Source organism: Diadema antillarum, unplaced genomic scaffold (genome assembly GCF_040938485.1).
Source record: "Diadema antillarum isolate AM-2024a unplaced genomic scaffold, OU_Dant_1.0 seq00000102_RagTag, whole genome shotgun sequence".
Taxonomy (NCBI): Eukaryota; Metazoa; Echinodermata; class Echinoidea; order Diadematoida; family Diadematidae; genus Diadema; species Diadema antillarum.
The window spans coordinates 236,831-259,090 of NW_027271189.1; the positions used below are offsets into that span (position 1 = coordinate 236,831).

At 38.5% G+C, this 22,260-nt stretch overlaps 1 protein-coding gene across 1 annotated transcript in view; it reads right to left on the reverse strand.

The window, feature by feature from the left end:
* LOC139726852 (E3 ubiquitin-protein ligase TRIP12-like) overlaps window positions 1-22,260 on the reverse strand; it is a 74,986-nt gene that overhangs the window by 32,197 nt on the left and 20,529 nt on the right. Inside the window, exons 2-7 of the mRNA XM_071637845.1 lie at window positions 21,606-21,712; window positions 8,416-8,693; window positions 7,065-8,032; window positions 5,460-5,550; window positions 4,072-4,214; window positions 1,137-1,220 (exon numbers count right to left, since the gene is read on the reverse strand). Of these exons, the coding sequence (XP_071493946.1) occupies window positions 1,137-1,220; window positions 4,072-4,214; window positions 5,460-5,550; window positions 7,065-8,032; window positions 8,416-8,624 (1,495 nt within the window). The 5' untranslated portion in view covers window positions 8,625-8,693; window positions 21,606-21,712. The remainder of the gene's footprint in view (window positions 1-1,136; window positions 1,221-4,071; window positions 4,215-5,459; window positions 5,551-7,064; window positions 8,033-8,415; window positions 8,694-21,605; window positions 21,713-22,260) is intronic.

Sequence of the window (22,260 nt, forward strand, 5' to 3'; positions counted from 1 at the left end):
TTATGAAAATCAAACTATTGAGTATAGATGATTAATGAAGCTTAATTAGATGATCTGGTATTGTTTACTCAAAGCAGCCGTTCACAACAGATATTTTGATACCTCATTTGTGAACATCAGTGAACGTGGAGTGGAGTTATGTCCGAAAAACCTTAATTTTTCATGAAAATTGCCAATTTTTGCAGAATTTATGGATATGGATCATTTCTGATACACTATTATGACCATAATACAGCTTGTGTAATTCTCAGATGGCTTATTTTCTGAATGTTCTTTGGTCATAGATTGGTTTTATGATGTTCTAAAACTTGTTTTGGCATCAGTAAATATCATTCTCTCAATTTCAAAATGTGGTAGTTGATAGCGTCCCATAAGTCACGTTTTTGTGTCCCATCAGTCACGCTGGTTTTCCCTATCCTGCTACTGTACCAATGAGTAGATATTCATACCACTTGGCTCAGGGTAAGCACCAACCCTTTGCTACATTCAGGAAAGAAAATATCTTTCCAGAGACTCTGTGTGTAAGAATATTTCAGAACTTACTTTCCCATGTGAAAAACGGTGGTCCTCAGATGTCCCATAAGTCACAACAGCAATTTTTCGTTGCTGTACGTAATGCAATGATACTTTTCAAACTAAGTATGGTGTTTTCATAAACTGTGATATGATGGATCTAACCATGAACTGAGAAAAATGCATTTGATGCAACTATTTTCTCAAAATACTGGTTTGAAATTGCCGAAAATTGTCACTTTGTCCCATAAGTCACAATGGAATTGACCTTCAGCTTTACTCGGGCTATAGGAAAAGATGTAGCATACAAAACAACACCTTCAATCCATAAAAGATTATTTAGTTTGAGGCAATCCAGAGGTAATGTACATTGAGCAACACTGCACACTGGCACTGGTCCGACGGTCCGGGACCAGGAAAAATCACTGTCGAACCAGTAACTTTTCCAGGAATGGACCAAGAAAAAATGGAAAAACTGGGTACCTACTGGTCTGACAGACAGGTTGGACCAGTACAAAAAAATGGGTTAGTGTGCAGCCCTGCACAGATTAATGACGCTTGACTTTGCTGTATTGTCACACTCAACTGATCAAATGACCATACGCGCCACCAAAGAAACTCACCCTGCAGTCTTGTGACTTCAGACTCGTCTGCGTCACCCTTACTGCCAGGCGCAAGGGCTGAGGCCCCGGTACTTGATCCTGCAGCTGCCATGTAGAAAAAAAACAACAAACAAACAAACATTTGGACGGTGGCAAGTTTGGACATGCTACAATTTGATTTAGAAAAATTACCATGCGATATTAAAGGGACTGTACAGTACTGGTTGAGTTGAGGATTCAGGTTTATAACATTCCTAAGTGAGATAATGAGAAACCTCTTACGAAATATGAAAGAGCATGTACTTTTAAGAAGGATTCAATATTTATTTGATGAAAATTGGTTTTAAAATGGCTGAGATATCCAAAAAAAGTGATAATAATAAAAAGGCGACAGGCCATGACTTTCATTAGGATCTCTTTGTTTCACCTTGTTTTTGGATATCTCAGCCATTTCAAAACTGATTTTCATCAAATAAACTTTTGGTTCCCCTTAGAATTGCATGCTCTTTGACATCTCATAAAGTGGTTTCTGAATATCTCGCAAAACGTTAAAAGTTTCCAACACCCCACACTTTTTATTTGCATAACGCAATGTCCAAATAAACAAAACAAAGAAAGAATTGGCAGGAAGTGATTTTCTTGGGTTCTAGAGGTCACTAATGATCACTGATTCACTGCTGGAATACTCTTTTGTTCAGATGAGTCGTAATATTAAACTGTAATATGCCCATAACCTGAGACCCTCTCCCAAACACACACATGATACAAACAACAACACACACACACACACACACACACATACACACAACATACTCTGTTTCGTTTTCTCTCACAATTTTTACAACTATGAGCCACATTATACCTACAAGTGCATGCACACATATGAATTAGCAGCTAACATTATGATTGTTCTGCATATGAAAATCAAAGGTTTTTCTGTACATTATAGACATTGAATTTCTAATGTTTACCCACTGCTCTGTCTGCCTTGCTCAATCACAGTACTGCTTGCTCACTCTACTAACCTTACTAGAATACCTACGGGAAGCTTTTGATGTCAAACATTCAATACAACAACCATGTCATCCACTCTACAGTGAGGCCGAACACTGTCCCTCACACAGATCAATGATGAGTGAAAAATGATGCATACCAGTCAGTCTACTTTCCATATTTCATATGAGTAGACCTTCAAAATTTGTCATCAACTTACACAAGCTAGTTACAAGGTTTGAAATGTAAGCCCCTTGCGGCTCATACTAGGTGACTATCAAAGGTCTATAAAAGCATTACATAGGTATAGACCTTATGCATTGACGTCATCACTCGCTTGACAACCTCTCGCGACGCCATCTTAGAGGGCAAGCGAAGTCCTTGACAATGCACGCGTGCAGCTACAATTGTAGCTTATGTGCTTTTCTTACGCACGCTAGCAGCGATCACCTCATTCGCCACTAGTCCCCAGGCCAGTGGCAGTTTTTTTTTACCATCAAACAAGTTTGACATGACATGACACATTATGCAGCAATATTTGGTAATTTTCTCACATTGTGCGATTGAAATACTCACAGTAACTAGAGAATTCCTAGGTTATATCGCAGAAATTTGTATCCATATCGCAACATCGCCGTTCGCTGGATGTATGTCGCCATTTTGAATTTCATTAGCCAATCACATGCGAGGTACGCGTTTTAGTAAGAAAAACACGTAGAAATCTACCTCGCATGCAATGCATACCTCAAATGTCAATTCTGCTATACAAGCTTAAATTTCCCGATCTACGGCTGTGGATTACATGCAATAGAAAAGAAAGTAAAAGAAACACTGATGTTGTGTGTAAATGCCCGTTGCCTCGCGTGTAAAAGCATGCTCTAGCAACGCATCGCTTGCCCTCTGAGGGAGGGGGCCCTTCAGTTGGTAAGACCGTGTGACGTCATATGCATAAGGTCTATAAAGTGCACTCCCGTTATAACGAAATTCCAGTTACAACGAAGTAAAAAGTCAGGGGCCGTATTCTGAGAGCTTATTAAGTGTCTGATTAGCACTTAATTACCGAATTGGTATTCTGAGAGCATGATTAAGTAGGGGGTATATTAACTACCATAGCAACAAGCGTTTTGGCGGGAAGGACCTACGCGTTTGCGCGTATCAATGCGCGTGCACCTCTGAGAGGACTTAATCACAGAGTTAATTACGAATCGGTATTCTGAGGGTGTAATTAAGTATGAAAGTTAATGGAAAACTTAATGATACCAAAGAGTGTCATTAACTACTCCGATATCATGCATTACATCGTGTTTTCTCTGCCACAACGATGCTTACCGTCTTCGGTAACCGAGGAGCGGTTGAATCTTGTTATCATGGTATCCGTAGAATTCAGAGAAAAAAAGAAATATAGCCGATCTTCGAGGAATTTTGTCATTTTATGTGAGCAAAGAGGTTGAGATCTTCGCGTGCGTAGGTGAGGGGTTGTAATCAAATACCGGAGTGTGCGCATGGAGCTCTTGGGTTGTAATTACAGGGGGCGTGGAGGAGCGCGCATTGAGGGCATATTTGCGCGTGTAATCATCATTTTGGCTTCTAACAACGCGTCTGATTGGATGGAATAACAATTAGATGGGAGGGACCTAAGATAATTACAGGGGACTTAATCATACCTTAATTACGTCCTCAGAATACCGATTTTGCCCATGATTAAGGGCCTATTAACTTCACGACTTAATCACGAAGTTAATTACAGACTTAATTACGACCTCAGAATACCACCCCAGGTCGCAACATTATCCACTCTATGTATTTTTACTGTTTATCTGTTCGGTTATAACGAAATTTTGATATAACAAAAGAAAACTGCCAGTCCCAAGGACTTCATTATAATGGGAGTCCACTCTACTGCAAACTTGATAGAATTCTAAAGGTGGGAAATATGTCAAGATAAGCTGCCTCTAGCACTCACCGGCGGCTCCTTGTGCTGACTCGTCCGAGGCGGGTGGAGCATTGGTTGGGTTGTTGTCAGTGTTAGGGTCCCGTCCAGTCCTACCCTCCTGTCGGCCAGCCCCCCCTGGCCCTCGCTTACTCATGCCCGAGCTGCGCCGGCTCCTACACAAAGCACCGCCACACAATCAGAACAGCACACTAGTGTTCAACACTTGTTGTTGATTTGAAGTTCAAACATTCCAAATGAAAATCTGCCCATGAAAGTATTCCATTCCACTGAGTTTAAATCCTGTGCTTCAGAACAAATGTTAGGTGTTCTGATTGCCCCTCATTTTATCAATTTTACCTACAGTACTTCCCACAGTGACATATTAAGGATGAGGATGGTACTGCACTTTAAGGAGAATGAAATCCAAAAATATATGCAGATGAACAGAATGTAGCAATATTTGTACAACACATCCGTGAAGTTTGAGGAAAATCAGACAATCCTGTCAGAAGTTATGAATTGTTAAAGTTTTGTTGAAACTATTGCTGGATGAGAAGACTAATACCTTTTGTGACTTCACATATGGACAACAATATAAGGAGAATATCAAGAAAATTCAACAAATTTTCACTTTTCATGCATATATGGAAAGGGCACTTAACTAACCTCTTTATAAAGAACACAGAGGAACAACATTACCATTAACATTTGTCACATAAAAAGTACAATGTACTCTATAAAATGACTTCAACTATTTTAAGGAGTAACTCCCACCCCCCCCCCCTCCCCCACCCCCTTCAAGTGAGTCAGCTCAAAATTTGGAATAGCCTCTGATCTTCATACGGTCACTTGAATACAGTAGGATATAAATGTCTAGGAGCTGAAACGTGTGTGTAATTAGAACATTTAATTTTCAAGAAACGTTTAAAGGATTTCTACCAGGCTGCATTTAGTATCAGTAACCCAGTTATTTTCAAGACTAGTTGCTGCAATATGCTATGGCTAGTCATTGCATTTGTGCATGCATAAGGTGCATCATACACATTGTATGAGTATACCTGTTTGGTGGTGTTAAACTAACATCAACAAACAAACTGCCTTTTAAGAAAGTGAATTATTTAATTCATACAAGTCAGTAAAAAACAATAATAATGAAAATTCCCATCCACATTTGCAGGTTGTTCCAGTAAAACTTTCTACCACTTGTCCATCTTTCTGCTCTTTTGATATATCATTTCCATTGTCTATTTCAGAGCTTTGGGCACACTTCTTTTTATCACAAATACATCCCTGAGAAATTAGATTTGTTGAAAAAACATGACCACAACTCAAAAGATATGAGACATATAGTATATCTGCTTTGATCACACTACATGCAAACAATGTTGTCATGTAAAATAGACGGTGCAGGATGCTACCTTGTGCTTGCACACGTTCCCGTGGTGGAGTCTGTTGACCTCTGGTGGAGAGAATCAGAGCGTGAGGTTGATGACCTTCCTTTGCCTTTTCCTGTGATGTATAAGAAACAGCAATAGGCATCAAGTTTCAAATGTTGAAATCTAAAACGAAAACAGCTTAACCAACTGCTTACGGGAACCACAAGTTTCATGAATTAATTACATGGTAAATTATATTTTACAATAGGAGTGCCTTATTACAAGTGTACTTCAATTAATCAATGCTACAGTATACTTTGCTCTATTCAGTATTTGTTCTAACTGTTGCAAGTTTCAGTTCTAGTTTGGGGGGAAATACTTTTAAGAGAAACTAGCTGAAGTTTGAGTGATCACATTTTGACTAGTTTAGACTTAAGCCTTATCAAAGATACCACAACACAACAGCTATAATATATCCACGGTGCAAGAATGAAGCTCTGGGAATACAGAACTAGTCTCACATTTGGAAGGAAACAAGAAAGAAAAAATGGTCCTAATACCTCATCTTTGTTGTTTCACACAGGTTGTAGAGCACTTTCTGTTACAATCAAACTAAAAAGTTCAGAATTTTACACAATTCAAATCATTTCAAGCACAGATGAGAGGAAAGTATGTGTGATGGCCATCAACAGATTTCCTGATTCCAACATGTTAACACCTAGCAATCTCTAAATGTTGGCACTGAATTGGTCATATGCATCCAGAGTGTTTAATGTGGACACAAACATTTCAAATCCTTTCATGAAAATCATAATTTAAGTTTTGTCAAAATGCATTATTGGTTTGATTTCCTCAAAATATGAAGACAAAAATAATTTACAAATAAAAAACAATTCTTGAATACATCACGAAATCAAGTTTTTGATTGCATATACAACCTAAATCTACTGCTTGGCACAAATCATTTAATTCAACATTTAATTTGACACCCTTTTCTGGGTTCTCCAGTGTGACTGAGGTGTTTTCATGTTGATTGTTCATTCTGGTCTCTCACAAGATAAAGGGAATCTTTATCAAAGAGCATGTAGCCAAGTTCTCATTCTGTAGATTATGACATGAATGTAATAGTACTGAATACTCATAACACAACACAGACCACCTGACACTTTAATGAGAATCATACAGCACTCTATTTGTCTTTGTTTGTTTGTTGTTGATGGTTGTTGTTTTTTAGGATTGAACAAAAAACAACAACAAAGACCGACAACTGATCTTTCCTCTGCACAAATTATCAATACTTCTATGGATTTCATGTCTATCTCTATTTCAGTCAATCTGGCTGGCTGTCTGTTCTTACATCTGTCTTAATTTCTTTCTCACTTTGCAAATATCAGCTCAGAGAAAATCAAAAACACAAATCCCCATCATATCGAAGTGTTTGTGACACCACAATCACCTAGCTTTAGATATCCATCGTAACAATGTGTGATCATCTCGGCAAAACTTTTATCATTTTGCACATTGTGAATGCTTACCCCACCTAAAGACTCACAAGTACACAACACTGCACTCTACCCATACATTTGGCAAGGTGAATAGCTGCATGTAAATTTCTGTCACTGTGTTGTATGAAGGAGATGTGATTACCTTTAGCAGCTCCCTTGACCTTACTGCCCTGTCCTTTGTGCTTGGGAGTAGCAGGGGATGTTCCGGTTGCCTGCTTGGTGGCAGTAGAGGGCGCGCTTTTCTTATTGCTTTTCTTTTTGGTCTCTGCTTTTTTCCCAGATGTTTTGTGTTTTGCAGTGTCTGAAAGTTTGGCTCTTTTTGAAGAGCTCCCCTGCTCAGCTGTTGAAAAGCTGCTGGATTTGGGAGCACCAGCTGACCAGTCTTTGCCTTTCAGCTGAGGAGAATCTGTTACAGCACTGCTTGCTTTGTGGTCCTCCGATTTGATAAAGGATGCAGAAAGAGTTGTGGTAGTCCGAATGCCTGCACGACGAGGTGCGTAATAGTCCAAGGCCTCAAATTGGTAGGGGTGGTACCTGGAGTAGGAACGGAGGGACTGGCTGGTGATGCTCACATTCACAGGCTCACTGTTTTTGCTGCCACTAGGAGCTGAAGCTGAAACACTCGCGTACACTTGATCCAGCTCCTCAGTAGGAGTGGAGCTATTGGAGAAGGAGTTGGCTGCAAAACACACAACACTGCTTGTCGAATCCGAGAGGCTAAATCTGCTGGACGCTGCTGAAAGTGATGACCACGCAGAGGATGCAGAGGAGGTACTTCCCCTACGACGCTGCTTTGAGTCTCTAGAGGGCGCACTCTCGTTCCCACTGGCACTGTGCTGCACTGTGTCCTCGCTCTGCAGCAGGTTTCGCTTTGAGAGCTCCGATAGCTTTTTGTGTCTCTTGGAAGAGCTGTGGCGCTTACTCTTCAGTGTTGTGACTGGAATGCAAGATTCGTGGCGGTGACGATTGTTCTTAATCACAAGTTGTCCTTCAGAGCTGTCAGGGTCAGATACATTCAACAAGGTGCCTGATGACAGCTTGGAAGGTGGTGCCCCTTGGACCTCGGAAGCAGCCTTACGTTTGCTGGCACTTGAGCTACCTTGCTTCTTTCTGTTGATAGAGCAACAGTTATAATAAGAGTGGTCATAAGTCGTGCACAAGACATGGGGAATACATTTTTTACAGCTTACATGAGGCACAAAATGACTTCTTTTATTGTGGCAACAGTCTTACACATTTCTGTGTTCAGAACCTCACAGCAAACAGCACACATGTACATCATGTATTCCTCTCACAGACCCACAGCTCTCTTTACATGAAGTGATCCTACATATTAGATTGTTCCATGCAAAATATTTTGATACCAACAGAGAGTACAGAAGTTATCTTTGCATTGTGAACATCATGCATTGCAGAGATGCATCACATTACGCAAAATCGTGACTGATCTTCAGTCTCTTTTCTTCTAACTTCAGTTAGTTAAGTGTTCATACCCTGCTTTGATGCACGCCTCTTGCTTCAGCTGTTTCTGGTGTGTGGACAAATCCTGAATGCCACTTGCAGTGGCTGCCAGTGAGGGCGCTACAGAGGCGCTGGAGGCGGCAGGAGTGGTAGTGGTGCTATTGGCGGCGGCAGCACCTCGCTTTGATCTGCGATGTTTGGACCCCCCTAATTGGTGGCAGCTAGGGCTCTGGTCGGCCATAATAGGCACCTGTCCTAGGACGAGACATTCCCAAAGGCTTACGCAGGTCTCGCAAGTAATATCTGCTCTCTGTGAAAACAGAAATACAAACACAGTATAAACAGTATCAATTCATATTACAACTTGAAACATGTTTTACTTGCTCTTGGTTTCACCTTTGCTAGCCTGAAAAATACAATGACCTTCAAGGAAACAGAATGAATCAACATCATGACATAAAAAATTTTGGACTGAATATAAAGTAAACAATAAGATTCAGGAACACATTTACATGTATCAGCAGGAAAACCTGTATAGTATATCTGCATACAAAACAGATTTGCCTAGTGTTGTAATCACTGCAAACATCTAGCATAATCCTGTATTCTTTTCTCCAACTTGGTGCAGAATACATAGCACTGTGTACTGGACATCAGAAAAGTGCATAAAACAATGTATAATGGGCACCTTGCAACTCTTTCCTACAGCAGCAACCAAACCATGCTGGGGATGATCCAATTTTCAGATTTGGATCCTCTTACAGTGGGTACGCATCGAGTGTCAGCTAGCTGTGAATCATGCCCTCAGCAAATTTCCTTCAGGTGTTTTTAGTCACTTGTTGGCTTGAAAGCCAAGAGGAAAGACCTATAGCAAGGCTCCACACTAATTTTTATTTTTGGTGGCCCAAAGGCAAACATCCGACCTTTTCTGGTGGCCCGATCAGGCCACCAAATTGTTCATTTCTGAAATTTTGGTGGCCCGACGTGCGTTTTTGGTGGCCCCGGGCCACCGGGCCACCGTTAGTGTCGAGCCCTGCCTATACGCACTCCATTCAATCTTACTTCAGTAGGGCATACATCACAAACAGAGAGACTGAACTAAGAAACTTTTTGCTGAATTTCTGGTTAAATTTGGGGGATCTTTTCTGTTTTCTAAAACAAACAAAGCACCGCATGTAGACAACACAATGTAGAGGTACACTGTAGTGTGAATTTGATACAAACACCTACATTCCATCCCTACCCATAAATATGTATTACAGTGCACTCCCATTATAACGAACATGGTTATAACCAAATTTTGGTTACAACAAAGTAAACATTCAGGCCACAACATTATCCACTCTATGTATTTTCATTGTTTAAGTGTTCGGTTAGAAATTTCGATATGTAATGAAAGAAAACTGCCGGTTCTGAGGAGTTCATTACAACAGGAGTCCCCTGTATGATAAAGATTGGAATCTTATATTATTTTGCATGACTTTTCAGTGCACCAATTTCACTTGATCAAGCAATCGTTCCTTTGAAACTATCATTAAAATTGCTATCAATGTAATTTCCAATTTTCAAAATCATATTCCTTATTCCCACATTGTTTCTCAAAAATGTCTTGTTGTTTCTTGTAATCCAATGATTTTTCTTCTCATCAAAATTTTGGGAAATAACACACAAAAAAGATAAATTGGTTGAATAACATCCACACACCAAGACATATTCAGTAAGCACAATAAACTCTTTGACGATTCTTTTCCAAAACTTAATATGATGGGGGAGAAATATCCATTCGGAGATTTACATTGTACATTGGAACCATTTAATTTAATATCACAACTAGTACTCCCATGCAAAGTCATGGTTAAAAGGTCACATGTGTACTGCATGGTAACAAGTGGATGTCAAGAGTAGCAAGATTCACACTGTAGTGAGTGTCAAGGCAGTGTATTGCATTTTGCATACAATCCCAAAAGAAATGTGCATCAACCTTAATGCATATTGATGAGCGCTTCTGTGTGGGTGTGTTTTCCTAGGTTACAGACATGAAGTGGGGGAACGAAAATAAGCTTCAAATATTCATGGCAATAAAATACACAAGAAATCAGGGTCCCGTTTCATAAAAAGTTGATAAGATAACAACTCTTGCTGGAATGTCAATTGTCATGGTAACGACATGAATGCAGCTTCCTGATTGGTTGTTGCTATAGGAAGTTGTCATTCCAGCAAGAGTTGACATCCTAACATCTTTTATGAAACGGGGCCCAGGAGATCATTTCTTCTAATGCTCTTGATGTTCACTGTACCACAAAGAAGTCTGATCCTCTTGTTTATCAAAATGTGGAACCCTAGGGGTTTGAAAAGTTAGGTCTTTACAGATATCAACAAGCATTTATGGATGTATTTTGATTGTGACATTTCTGATGAATTACAATGATTAAGGTCTCACTCCACAGGAGTAAAGAAGTGACGCATATACTCAGTACATGACACTGATATTGGGGCTGTCAACAACAGTAACAAAAATGACTTCTCAAAAGGAAACCAATTTGGTCAGTCTAATTTACTTCCTAGAAACTACATTGTACATTTCTGTGGTTTGGTGCTGTGCCACACTGTTATATCTGTTTATTATAATTTTCCTTATACACTTCAGTTTAATTTTTCATGTATTTACAAACCTTTCTTTAGTTTCAGCCCTATTTTGGTCATGTACTCTTATCTATATTTAAAAGGGCATTGTACCGGTTTTTTATTTTTTTATATGTTGTTCTTTTAATTCTAAAAGACCCAGAGGTGCAAACAGAATCAAAATTTCATAACGATTTAGCCCGTAACTTCATGTTGAAAATGGAACTTTTTTGGCGAGAATTATGCTAATGAGCTGACGAGCCCGGACGTTGTGATGTCACAGGTGCCAAATATATCTCTGATTACAAGCCCTCGCATACGCGTGCGTTAAATCGTGCCGAGTAGCAGACGACGCTTAGGCCCAATTTAGCTAGCAGGCGGCACTTGTGTACTGTCGTATCCATGCAGCTGTCTCAAATTTCGCTGAACCAAATCGCACCAAAATTACAGGATATACTTCTAAGCATATTTCAAAATACTGCATTATATTTGAACGAAATCGGTTATCGAGAAGTATCAATATTGACGCCGACTTTCAAGTTGTCAAAAAAAAAAAAACTCACTCTTCGCGAGAGATCTCGGTAAACACGACATGCACAATCTAGAGCTGAAGTTAGCCGACTAGTACTGTGCGAACGGGGAATTTACGCGGGAACTAAACTTAAAAATTTCATGATTTTGGCGATTTGTGTGATTTACGAACTTTATTTTTCATTCAACTGAGCTCAAATAATTTATAAATTGATTTTTTGCTCCCGATTACTCGAAAGATTTGTCTCACGATATCAGATGGCTACCTTCAGTCTGTGCGTGCGCAGGCCGTAGGGCTACTACGCCGCGATCACTCTTGTTTAGTCCTACAGAGCAGATTGTTTTTAGCGACGACAGGAAACTCGACAACTTCACTTACTTATGCTTCCCGACTTGCGATTTGGTTCCAATTAGCGTGAGCAAGTGGACATGAGTCATAAAATATTTCTTGTGATTTTGGTGCAATTTGGTTAAGTGAATTTTGAGATATCTACATGGATACAGAAGTACTCTAGCACTATGCCTAGCGTTACACCAGCGCTTGGATCGCGAAGCGGTGGCACTGTTTGTATCTACGTGGTCAGGCCACTCTTCCGAGGTATGGGTCCTACTAAAACTAGATCTAAGTTAGTCCATGGTGTTAATACGACCACCATGAGATTTATCTCGACTACAAAAACATTGAAAATCCATAAAGCAGATACCTTACCTGCAAAATTCAGCACAGAAACAACAGGGCCTGCAGGACAAGTGCCTAGATCTAGTGGCAATGCTAGACCTTGGAGTCTGGACTTTCGTCTGGACTTTCTTCAAGTTCTGGCAGCAGGGGTATGTACTGTATTGCATACTAAACGTTTACGCTGTGCCTATTGAGCGCTGTGCACGTACAGCTGTCGACAGGGCGGCGAGTAGAATCTTCTCGGTCCTTGACTGCTCACTAGTCCTAGTCCTAGTCCTAGTCTAGAGTCTATATTTACTGGGTGCTGTTTTCTTCTAACTAGGCGTAAACCGTCATTGCCGTTGACTATTTTTTGGATTTAGATTTTAAGAATCACTCAGTCCTCATCTTCGTTAGATAGTTTGAACTGTGATGTCGAACCATTATCGCTTATCATCAATGTATAGTTAGTGCAACGTTACTTTACACACAGTTTTCTATGGGCAGCACGTTCGGACAATGATGCCAATTTCATTTTGCATATATCTGGAATATTCCCCACGAATTTTATCTAAATAAAAATCTTTTGAAGAGATTCCTTCTAAAAACTAATAAATATTGTTTAACATGTTTATTTCAGTTCCATATTGCAATTTTACTAAATAACAGTTTTTGCAGTACTTCGTGTGAGATTTCATCAGTAAATTGACATGTGTAGAACCTTTCTAGTTCGTTTTGCTAAATTCGGAGGTTGGCACCTGTGACGTATGCCAAATTGTGTGGATCGTTCCTTGGCTTGCTCGTTTTCATTTTTTTCAAAAAATCATTACAGGCTTATCCTGTGTTTTAGAATCCTCTCTTTCCAGTTGTAGGCATCAAAAAATGTAGATTAGAATTATCAGACAAGTAGAAAATGTCAGTACAGGTTTCTTTTAAAGATTTGATTACAAAACTATATAGATTCCATAAATTGCGACCTTCATAATCATCAGCTCTTATTGGCAAAACAATTTAAGAGATTAAAGCTAATTATTTCTTTCTACATTGGCAAATCTTGTTATATCTTTCTTATTTCATGCAGATGTACTGATTTTCATCAAAAGTACCCTGGTAGTCTTTATGCAAAATAGGATACACTGCCAAACTGTTGACAACTGACAATGAATACTTTCTAATTCTATAGCAATATTGCCTCAGGCCCTGATGGATTTTATACAGCCTGGAAACGGTTTGCACCCAATCAAACACAGAGATCCATTTTAAATGAAGACTTCTTCAGAGTCATAATACAGTTGTCACCAATAGATAATCCCCTTGTTCAATCATGGCATTTATGTGCATAAACACAAATCCAGTTTGAAAAGACTTGTTAGTGGTTCACTGCAATATGTTCATTCCTGTAATGGAATCACCTTCTCAACAAGCAACTGGGGACATGTTAACCGTGTATAAAAGATGCCATTCTTTGTGTGACAAGAACAGCTGCGGTAATGATGGTCCATATGAAGCCATGTCGCATCTATTGGCATTCAAATGGTAAGATAGCATTTTGATGTTGTGATTTCAATAAAGGTTTTCAAAAATTTGGCACTTTTTTGGTAATTTTTTTTACAGCAGCTTTGGCCACTGCTTATAGGACAAGTCCACCTTGTGGATATACATGTGGATTGAGTGAATGCAACAATATTAATAGAACACATCGGTGAAAGTTTGGGGGAAATTGGACAATCTGTTTAAAAGTAATGAATTTTTAAAGTATCTGCACGGTCACTGCTGGATGAGAAGACTACTACAGTGTACACAATGATGTCACATGCGTACGATATAAGGAAAATAGAAAGAAAATTTCACAAAATTTTACTGTTGGAGAAAAGTGCACATTTCCTCAATTCGTCACTGACGTATAATATGTTAAGGGTAATATTCCCCCCTGCCTTCTGAAAGAGGGAAGTCAAGTGTTCTTTTATTATGCGCGAAAAATGAAAATATCTTGAATTTTCTTTGTATTTTCTTTATATCGTTGTACACATGTGACATCACAAGCTGTAGTAGTCTTCTCATCCAGCAGTGACTAAGCAGAAACTTCAAAAATTCATAAAGTTTTAAACAGATTGTCCGATTTTCCTCAAAACTCTTGCTGATGTGTTCTACTAATATTGCTGCATTTACTCAGTCCATGTGTCTGTGAAGGTGAACTTGTCCTTTAAAGATGGAAGGTACTGTAAAAGTGGAAATTTTCACGGTGTTGAAATTTTCGCGCATTCGCGCAACCCGAAACTAGCGCGAAAATAAAAGCAGTTCCAGTAGTCGATATCTTGATTCCGCGGAATTAAAAACATGTGAAACTCTTCGCAGCTCGCCCAGCGCGAAAAATTCGTCACACGAAAATATCCACTTTTACAGTATCTAAATTTAGCAAGGAACCTTGAGGAGAGACATGTAGACCTTCACAACTCAATTTCAGTAACCTTTGACCTCGATATTATTAGTCCTTCCACCTATATCATTTCATGTAAATTTTCTGTTTTATTTCTATCTCTTATACCAAAGAATATCACCACTGGATATTCCTACATTAAGTTATGGCTAGAAAATGTTTCAAACCCAAGATACATGTGGATTGAGTGAATGCAGCAATATCCGTAGTTAACACACCAGTGAAAGTTTGAGGAAAATCAGACAATCCCTTCAATAGTTATGATTTTTTTAACGTAAAATTTGGTGTCGAGACCACTGGATCAGAGGACTACTACAGATCTTGACATCACACATATTTACTATGATATCTAGATGTATACAGAAAATTCCACAAAATATAATTTTATATAAAAAGTACACATTCCCTGGACTTGTTACTGACATATGTCATGTATAATATTATTCCCCCTGCTTTCTGACAGAAGTAAATCTAGTGCTCTTTCACTATGCTAGAAAAGTGAAAAAAAGAAAATGTTTGATTTTCTTCATATTTTCTTTATGTATTCTATGTACATGTATGGTACTGCATACAAACCAATGTGATCCATTCTGATCCAGCAGTCTGATCACCATAACTTCAAAAAAAATCATAACTTTTGATCGGATCGTCTGATTTTCCTCAAACTTAAATTGATGTATTCTACTAATATTGCTCCCTTCACTCAATCAACATGTATTTTGGGGTTTCATTCTCCTTAATGACCTTGAACTACCTTCGATTACTTGTACCTTGAATGTTCACTGCTTATGTTTCATGCAAATTATTGCCCTTGTATTTTTATCTTTCATACCAAATAACACTGACCACTGAACACTCCTGACTGAAGTTCAGTTATGGCTAGAGAACAACATTCTACCAAAAGCACAGTGACCTCTGACCTATCTTCATTATCATATTCATGCAAATAATAATTGTCTAAGGTATTACTAACCTTCTTACAAAACTTCATTACTGAACATTCCTAGTAACAGGTGCAAATGACATTTTTATCAATTCATTACTGACTTTTGGCCCTTAACCTCGAGGAATTTCACCCAAATCTAATCAGTCCTTCCATATCTCATGTAGCAACAACCATATGCCAGATACAGCCAAGAAAATCTCAAGTTTGGAAGCATGACCTTTTCATGATGTTGTGGAATACATGGATTTTCCTTTTCTCCAACCACAGTATGAAGCTGGTTGTTTATTGTTACCTAAAATGTGATGCAAAGAACTTCATTAGTTTGCTTCTGTATTAAGATGCACACGCCTGCACACCCTATCAAAGGGTCTTTTGAGCAAGTTGCTGGTTACAAATAGTATACATTGTAGTATACACTAAACAATATGATGAAAAAGTAAAATTTACTATTTTTACCTATGTACCTGTGATATAATAGCAGATGAAGCTTAGTTGAGTAAGCCTTCTTTTCAGTTGGACAATGTGCACCTTTTGTTTTGATAAAATTGTACATATCATATGCATACAGGTTGACGTCTGACAAAAATGTTCTACTGGATTGGATAATATCCATCAATTTTCAGATTGTAGGCCTGTACAGTCAGTACCACACTACACCCTTGGCTACTACATACATGAGTCTGTGTGCATGCCTTTCATGCTGCTGGCCGATTTCTTGCCTAGCACAAGGCATCTCACTCGCAATGTACACAGAATCATGTGTACTGTAAGACTGCTAAGAACACCTTGTACACATGTATGTAACTTGCAATGCATGAATACCCATGGCAAGGAAGGTTTATATGTGCCAGTGTCTTTGTGTAGTATCATGTATGACAATGGCTATGGGTACAAAAGGCAGTGATCCTATAGCCTATAGGTGGTAGATTTTCACATCCTGCATAGCCCTGCATAGCCCTGCATGGCCCCAGGCTTGTTACAGACTGCTGTTTCCCCCTCCTCTGTCACAAATAAATATGACTGTAGATTATCTCACACATGGTTTTCTTCAATCCCGTAGTATAATACACCAAACAGGTTTGAAGACAAAACCTTTTTAAAGGATGTCAAGTGATAGTTTATATAACCTTGACAATGTGTGCCTCTCTGGGAAGCATTCCATTTGTTTGAGAAAAGGAAGTGCTATTTGAGTGACAAATGTATGACATTACAGGTACACAGCCGACATCATGAGGCCCCTTTTCTACAGACTTTGAATAAAGACAATAGATACAAGTAAGTAGTGTATCTGGCTAAAAACATCATGTAATTTGTTCTCACTTTGCTAACATTAAATCCACATAAATATGTACAGTATGTAAATGTGTACCACATCTGTTAGTTTCTACAAGGAATATCTCACTCAAACAAAATGGTAACTTCTTCATTTTGGGGATTGCACAAGTACATGTATCAGTAACAGCCTCAATTTTGTATAAAGAATGCTTGCTGTCTTGTTTTTACAGACCCTTCTTGTGTTGTTCTTAAGATAAATTTCTGTTTAAACAGGATTTCAGAAGAATGAAACATGGCTTGTGAATTTTTAAAAGTTTGATCACATAGCATCTATGACATGCATTGAACATCTACAAATTGTACATACATGTAGTCTGGTGAAGATTGTGACCTAGTGATCGATGAACAAAGATGTACTGTAGAGTGTTTCATGGACTCTCAGCACAGAATCTTGCAATGAGGATATCAGTATTATTTATAGTGTTTGTTTTTTAAATGGAAGCTTTAAATATGTTACATTTCTTTTGTGTTAAAAAGATATTCTCACTCTTACCCTGTGTGTATTACAGCACCATTTCCAAAACTCTTAGCAGTGAGGACTTCCCGTCCAGAAATTGAACACACAGCCGACTACGTCATGATGCAGTGTGCAGACCTAATGGAAGTTCTGGCCATGTGTGTCAATGACTGTAGGATCGACCACATGGGACAACCCACACCAATCCTATACAGTGACTGATATTCACTGTACAGCATGACATCAGTGGGGATATGAAGGTTATTCACCTTTGTGGAGTTAAGACGTGTGTGACATAAGCTATGTCATACACTGCTTATATAACTGGCAAGCACACATTCCTTCAGATCAATAATGCCATACAACTCTCATAAAAATAAAGACACAACTTTTAAATGTTGCTAATAGGAATGATATTTTTTATGTTCTTTTATTTTCTTCATTGATATATCTGAGCATTTTGAGAGAAATTTTGGCAGTGGGGGCATAGAGGTATTCACATAGCTTTGACCATGTAAGAGACAATACCCATGTACATGTACATGTACATACAAAAATCTGTGGAAATATTCAAATCATCTTTGAATTTACTACCATCACCACAATACAACACATTAGTCACTTCATTGCTGTATTGTGTCTACTGTCATTTATCTGCATTTCAACTATTTTTAGGTGATCCGAGTATCCTCTCGGATCACCTTCTGTATCTGTACGGATTCTTTGTTGGGTGTTCTTCTTCTTCTTCTTCTTCTTTCTTTATTTCTGGACAAAATTTGTGTATCGATTAGCTCAGAAAGTGTTCTTCCTATCAATTTCAAACTTATACCATATATGTATCATGTCCCAAAGACGACGGGTCTAATAAAATCATAGTGATCAGTCGACCGTGACGTCACTATGACGTCATTATATGAAAACACATTCTCAAACATATCTCATCAATGGAATGGAATTTTTCAATGAAATTTACGTCACATATATTTCAAATTATGCGCATTCTACTCATATTGTCAAAATTCATATTTTCTCTTAAAACGCGCGCGTACGCGCGCGTTAAAATATTTGTATGCTCCAATCGAGCTCAAATTTTTTTTGCACACGTTTCAGACCATTTGGAGCAATTTTTGAAAAATTGAAAAAATTGGACGGACGCGTACGCGCGCGCACATATACGCACGCACAGCTCATATGCAACTGAAATTTCCCGTTTTTTTACATTTATCGGATGCCTGAAATGTCAAGTAATATTTCTACCAAGTTTCAAGTCAATCCGACTCAATATGACGTCATACGGGCCCGTCAAAGTTGAAATTCCGCGCGCGCGTCAATGGCGATATACAGTGCAACAATGCCAAAAAACCGCCAATTTTAAATCCGATATTAATCGTCAGGATGGACGGTGACCCCCCATTTTCTTTTTATATTCTGAAAGCTGATGAGTTGTACATGTCATTTCATGGGTTGGCGATGCTGAAAAAATGATTAAAAGATAACAAATTTCTTAATAAAATAAAAAAAGTAAATTTTCAAAATGACGTCATCAAGTTTCGAGTTCACTCGAGCGTATCGCACTAATCCTTTGCCAATTTCCACCCAGATTTCAGTATGATGTAGCTTAATAAATACTCTTTCATTAGTGTAATAATAACATTTTGATTGGATGACGGCATCACCTCGTAAAAATGGATTTAAAGTAATCTTGTCAAATTTGACCAGTTTACGTGTTATCTCTATGGGAGTGCAGTTTTTCTGGAAATGAAAATCGACATGACTATCTTTATCGAGCACTAGCTCCCTTATGCTTCGGTGAATTTCTCGCAGATTTTAATATGTTGTAGCTGAGACTTTGGGCTATCGTAAATGTGTCCTCTATTTTTTCATTTGATGTCGGGATCACGTCTAAAAACTTGGTTGAAATTAAAGCTTATCTTCGATGTATTGAGATATTCCTTTCTTTTTGCAACTTTCTTTGGAATAACTCAAGAAAAACAAGCTCTATAAGCATAATATTTTGCACATGTTAAGTTCATATCACGTACATTATTTCATAAAATAACAACTACTTGATCAGACATCATCTTGGGTATGTAAAATAGGGTCAAAGGTCATAAATGTTTTATCTTGTTTCTTGGTGAATACATGTCCTATCTTTCCCATATTTTGCACACGCAAAGACCATGTTACAAGAATCATTTAACAAATTAATCACGTTTTGTTCAGATGCCATCTTGTCTGTGCAAAGTGGAGTCAAAGGTCATATGTACTTCTTTCCTCTATCTTCGTTATGACGTGTTATCTCTATGGGAGGGAATTTTTCTAGATGTGAAAATTGACATGGTTGTCTTTATCGAGAACTAGCTCACTTACCCTTCAGTGAATTTCTCCCAGATTTTAATATGTTGTAGCTGAGAGTTTGGGCTATCGTAATGTGCAATTCGTTTCTTCATTCGACGTCGGCATCATGTCAAAAAACTTGGTTGAAATTAAAGCTTATCTTCGATGTTTTATGATTTTTTTTTCTGAAACTTTCTTTGCAATAACTCAAGAAAAACAGCCTTTATCACCCCCATATTTTGCACATGTTTAGTTCATGTCACGTACATTATTTCATAAAATAACAACTACTTGATCGGACACCATCTTGGGTAGGTAAATTAGGGTCAAAGGTCACAAATTGTTCATCCTGTATCTTGGTGAATACATGTCCTGTCTTTCCCATATTTTGCACACGCAAAGGGCATGTTACAATAATCACTTCACTAAATAACCACTTTTTGCTCAGATGCCATCTTGGGTGTGCAAAGTGGGGTCAAAGGTCAAATATACTTCATTCTGTATCTTTGTTAGTGGATACGGAATTCGGTACCAAAGATGGCAAGTCTGACTTCCTTTTCTGAATGAGAATCCAAACATCACACGGCCAATGTCTCCTCGACACAAATGAAACCGGTATGGTCATGCCTATTAGGATCAGGACTCAAATCATTGATTTTCGAAGAGATCGGATCACCTAATTTGTCAATGTTGACAAATTCCGGTTCTAGTCTAATTTGTTAACGATCATGCCATGCTCAATTCTAAACCACTGGGGTCATAGGATAGGAGAGAATCAATGAATTCAAAACTGATATTGAATTAACCCGTTTAAAACCACTTCATAATGGCTTCTAAAATGCGTCTCTCAGTGGAAAGGGTTCTATACAGCAACATGCGCTGTTGGTAAATTCTTCAAAAACATTTGCCAAATCATCCCTTCCATTTGAGAAAAAAACAACAACAGCACTTAGTAAACTGGAACAGATTATGGTTGGCACAGAAGCATTATGAGCATTTCTTTGAAATATAGATTGCATTCTGCATGACTTGCAGCACTGTTGAGGTCTTGTACGACATTGCATTCACACTGGGTAGCAGTATCACAGTTCCGTCAGCTCACAATTCAATGCAGATACACTTAAGTTAAAAACTTGATAACTTGTATAAAAATAAATGGGTTAAAGTTCTGCTCAAATTATGATAAGGCTTAGTGGAAAGATGAAAATGTTACAATATCTTGAACATGGATGTGCTCTGGGTATCTATTAAAAGGCAGTTTCAAGTACTGATAAATTTGGGAATTGAGATCAAAATGCTACATTTGCGAGGCTAATAAGTTGTATGCCATGGCCTACACATGTATGCTACTGTTTGAAGAAGTTAAAAATTCAATGAGTATTCAATTTCAAGAGCCCTATAATTCTTGGTATCGCCATTTCCTAGGTGCCGTGTATAGAGCAGCATTTTTAGATGCATTATGGGACAGCTCAGGGGACAAACTTGCCCTGGTTCTGGCTGAATATAATGCACTCAGGTCACGTTCCATCTTTATCCTGGGGTATTTTTTGTTGAAGATTTCCTCACTTTCCATCAAGTGACCAGCACAATGAAGCCTCACAGTAGCAAGCCATGGTTCTAATGACCGCAAATCAGTAAAATTTAGCAATTTTACATTCTTTTTTAGTTGAATTCTAACTAAAGAAAAAAGCAGCAACGAAAAAAAAAAGCAGACAAAAGCTGCATTGAATTGAATGGGAACTAAGACGCGCCAAAGACAATCGAAGCAACAATAGCATCGAGGAATCCCACAGTGCATCTGTGACAGGGTTTTTTAGCGTGCGCAGAAGTTTTCTATGGATTGGCGATACTAAGAATTTGCAAGAGAGTGCAAATAAGTTACACTATGTCTTCACTCACATTATGCGGTCATACTCCAACTGCAACGTTCTACTGCTCCAAACATGACATGAACATTACTCCCACTGGTTACTCCTACTAACATGAGCAGCACATGCACAGCCTTCCTGCAATACAAAGACACAACATTGGAAGAAAGCTTTTAGTGCATAATCCCAACATAAAGGTGACATAAAAGAGTATAGATGGGACAGGCAAAGAATGTACTCACTGAATTTCTTCTCTAAGAAATTCATATGACCTTGTGAGCTGGATGAAAGTGTTAGGAATCATCATCTCAACCTTTTTCCATATTGGAAGGTAGCATACAAAGATGACTATTAGCCCGTTGAGGACGGACTGATTTTGCTACAACATGCGTTTCCCACAGACACTTGCCCGAGTGTACCCAGGACTCATCCTCAATGGGTTAAACCCAGCTCACATCACATCCAATACCGGTATCATTTGCCAATGAAAATTGTGTAGAGATATGATCTCTAATGATGATGATGACCTTTATCCATCAGTGCAGTCAGCCTACATGTCTGCATACACTCTGTACCTGCCTCTAGCCTTGGGATGTAAATTAACCCATAATGCAATGCAGGCAAACACACTCTTTATTTCCTCCTGGCCTTATAGCAATTTTGGACCTGCTTGTACTTGTGATGAC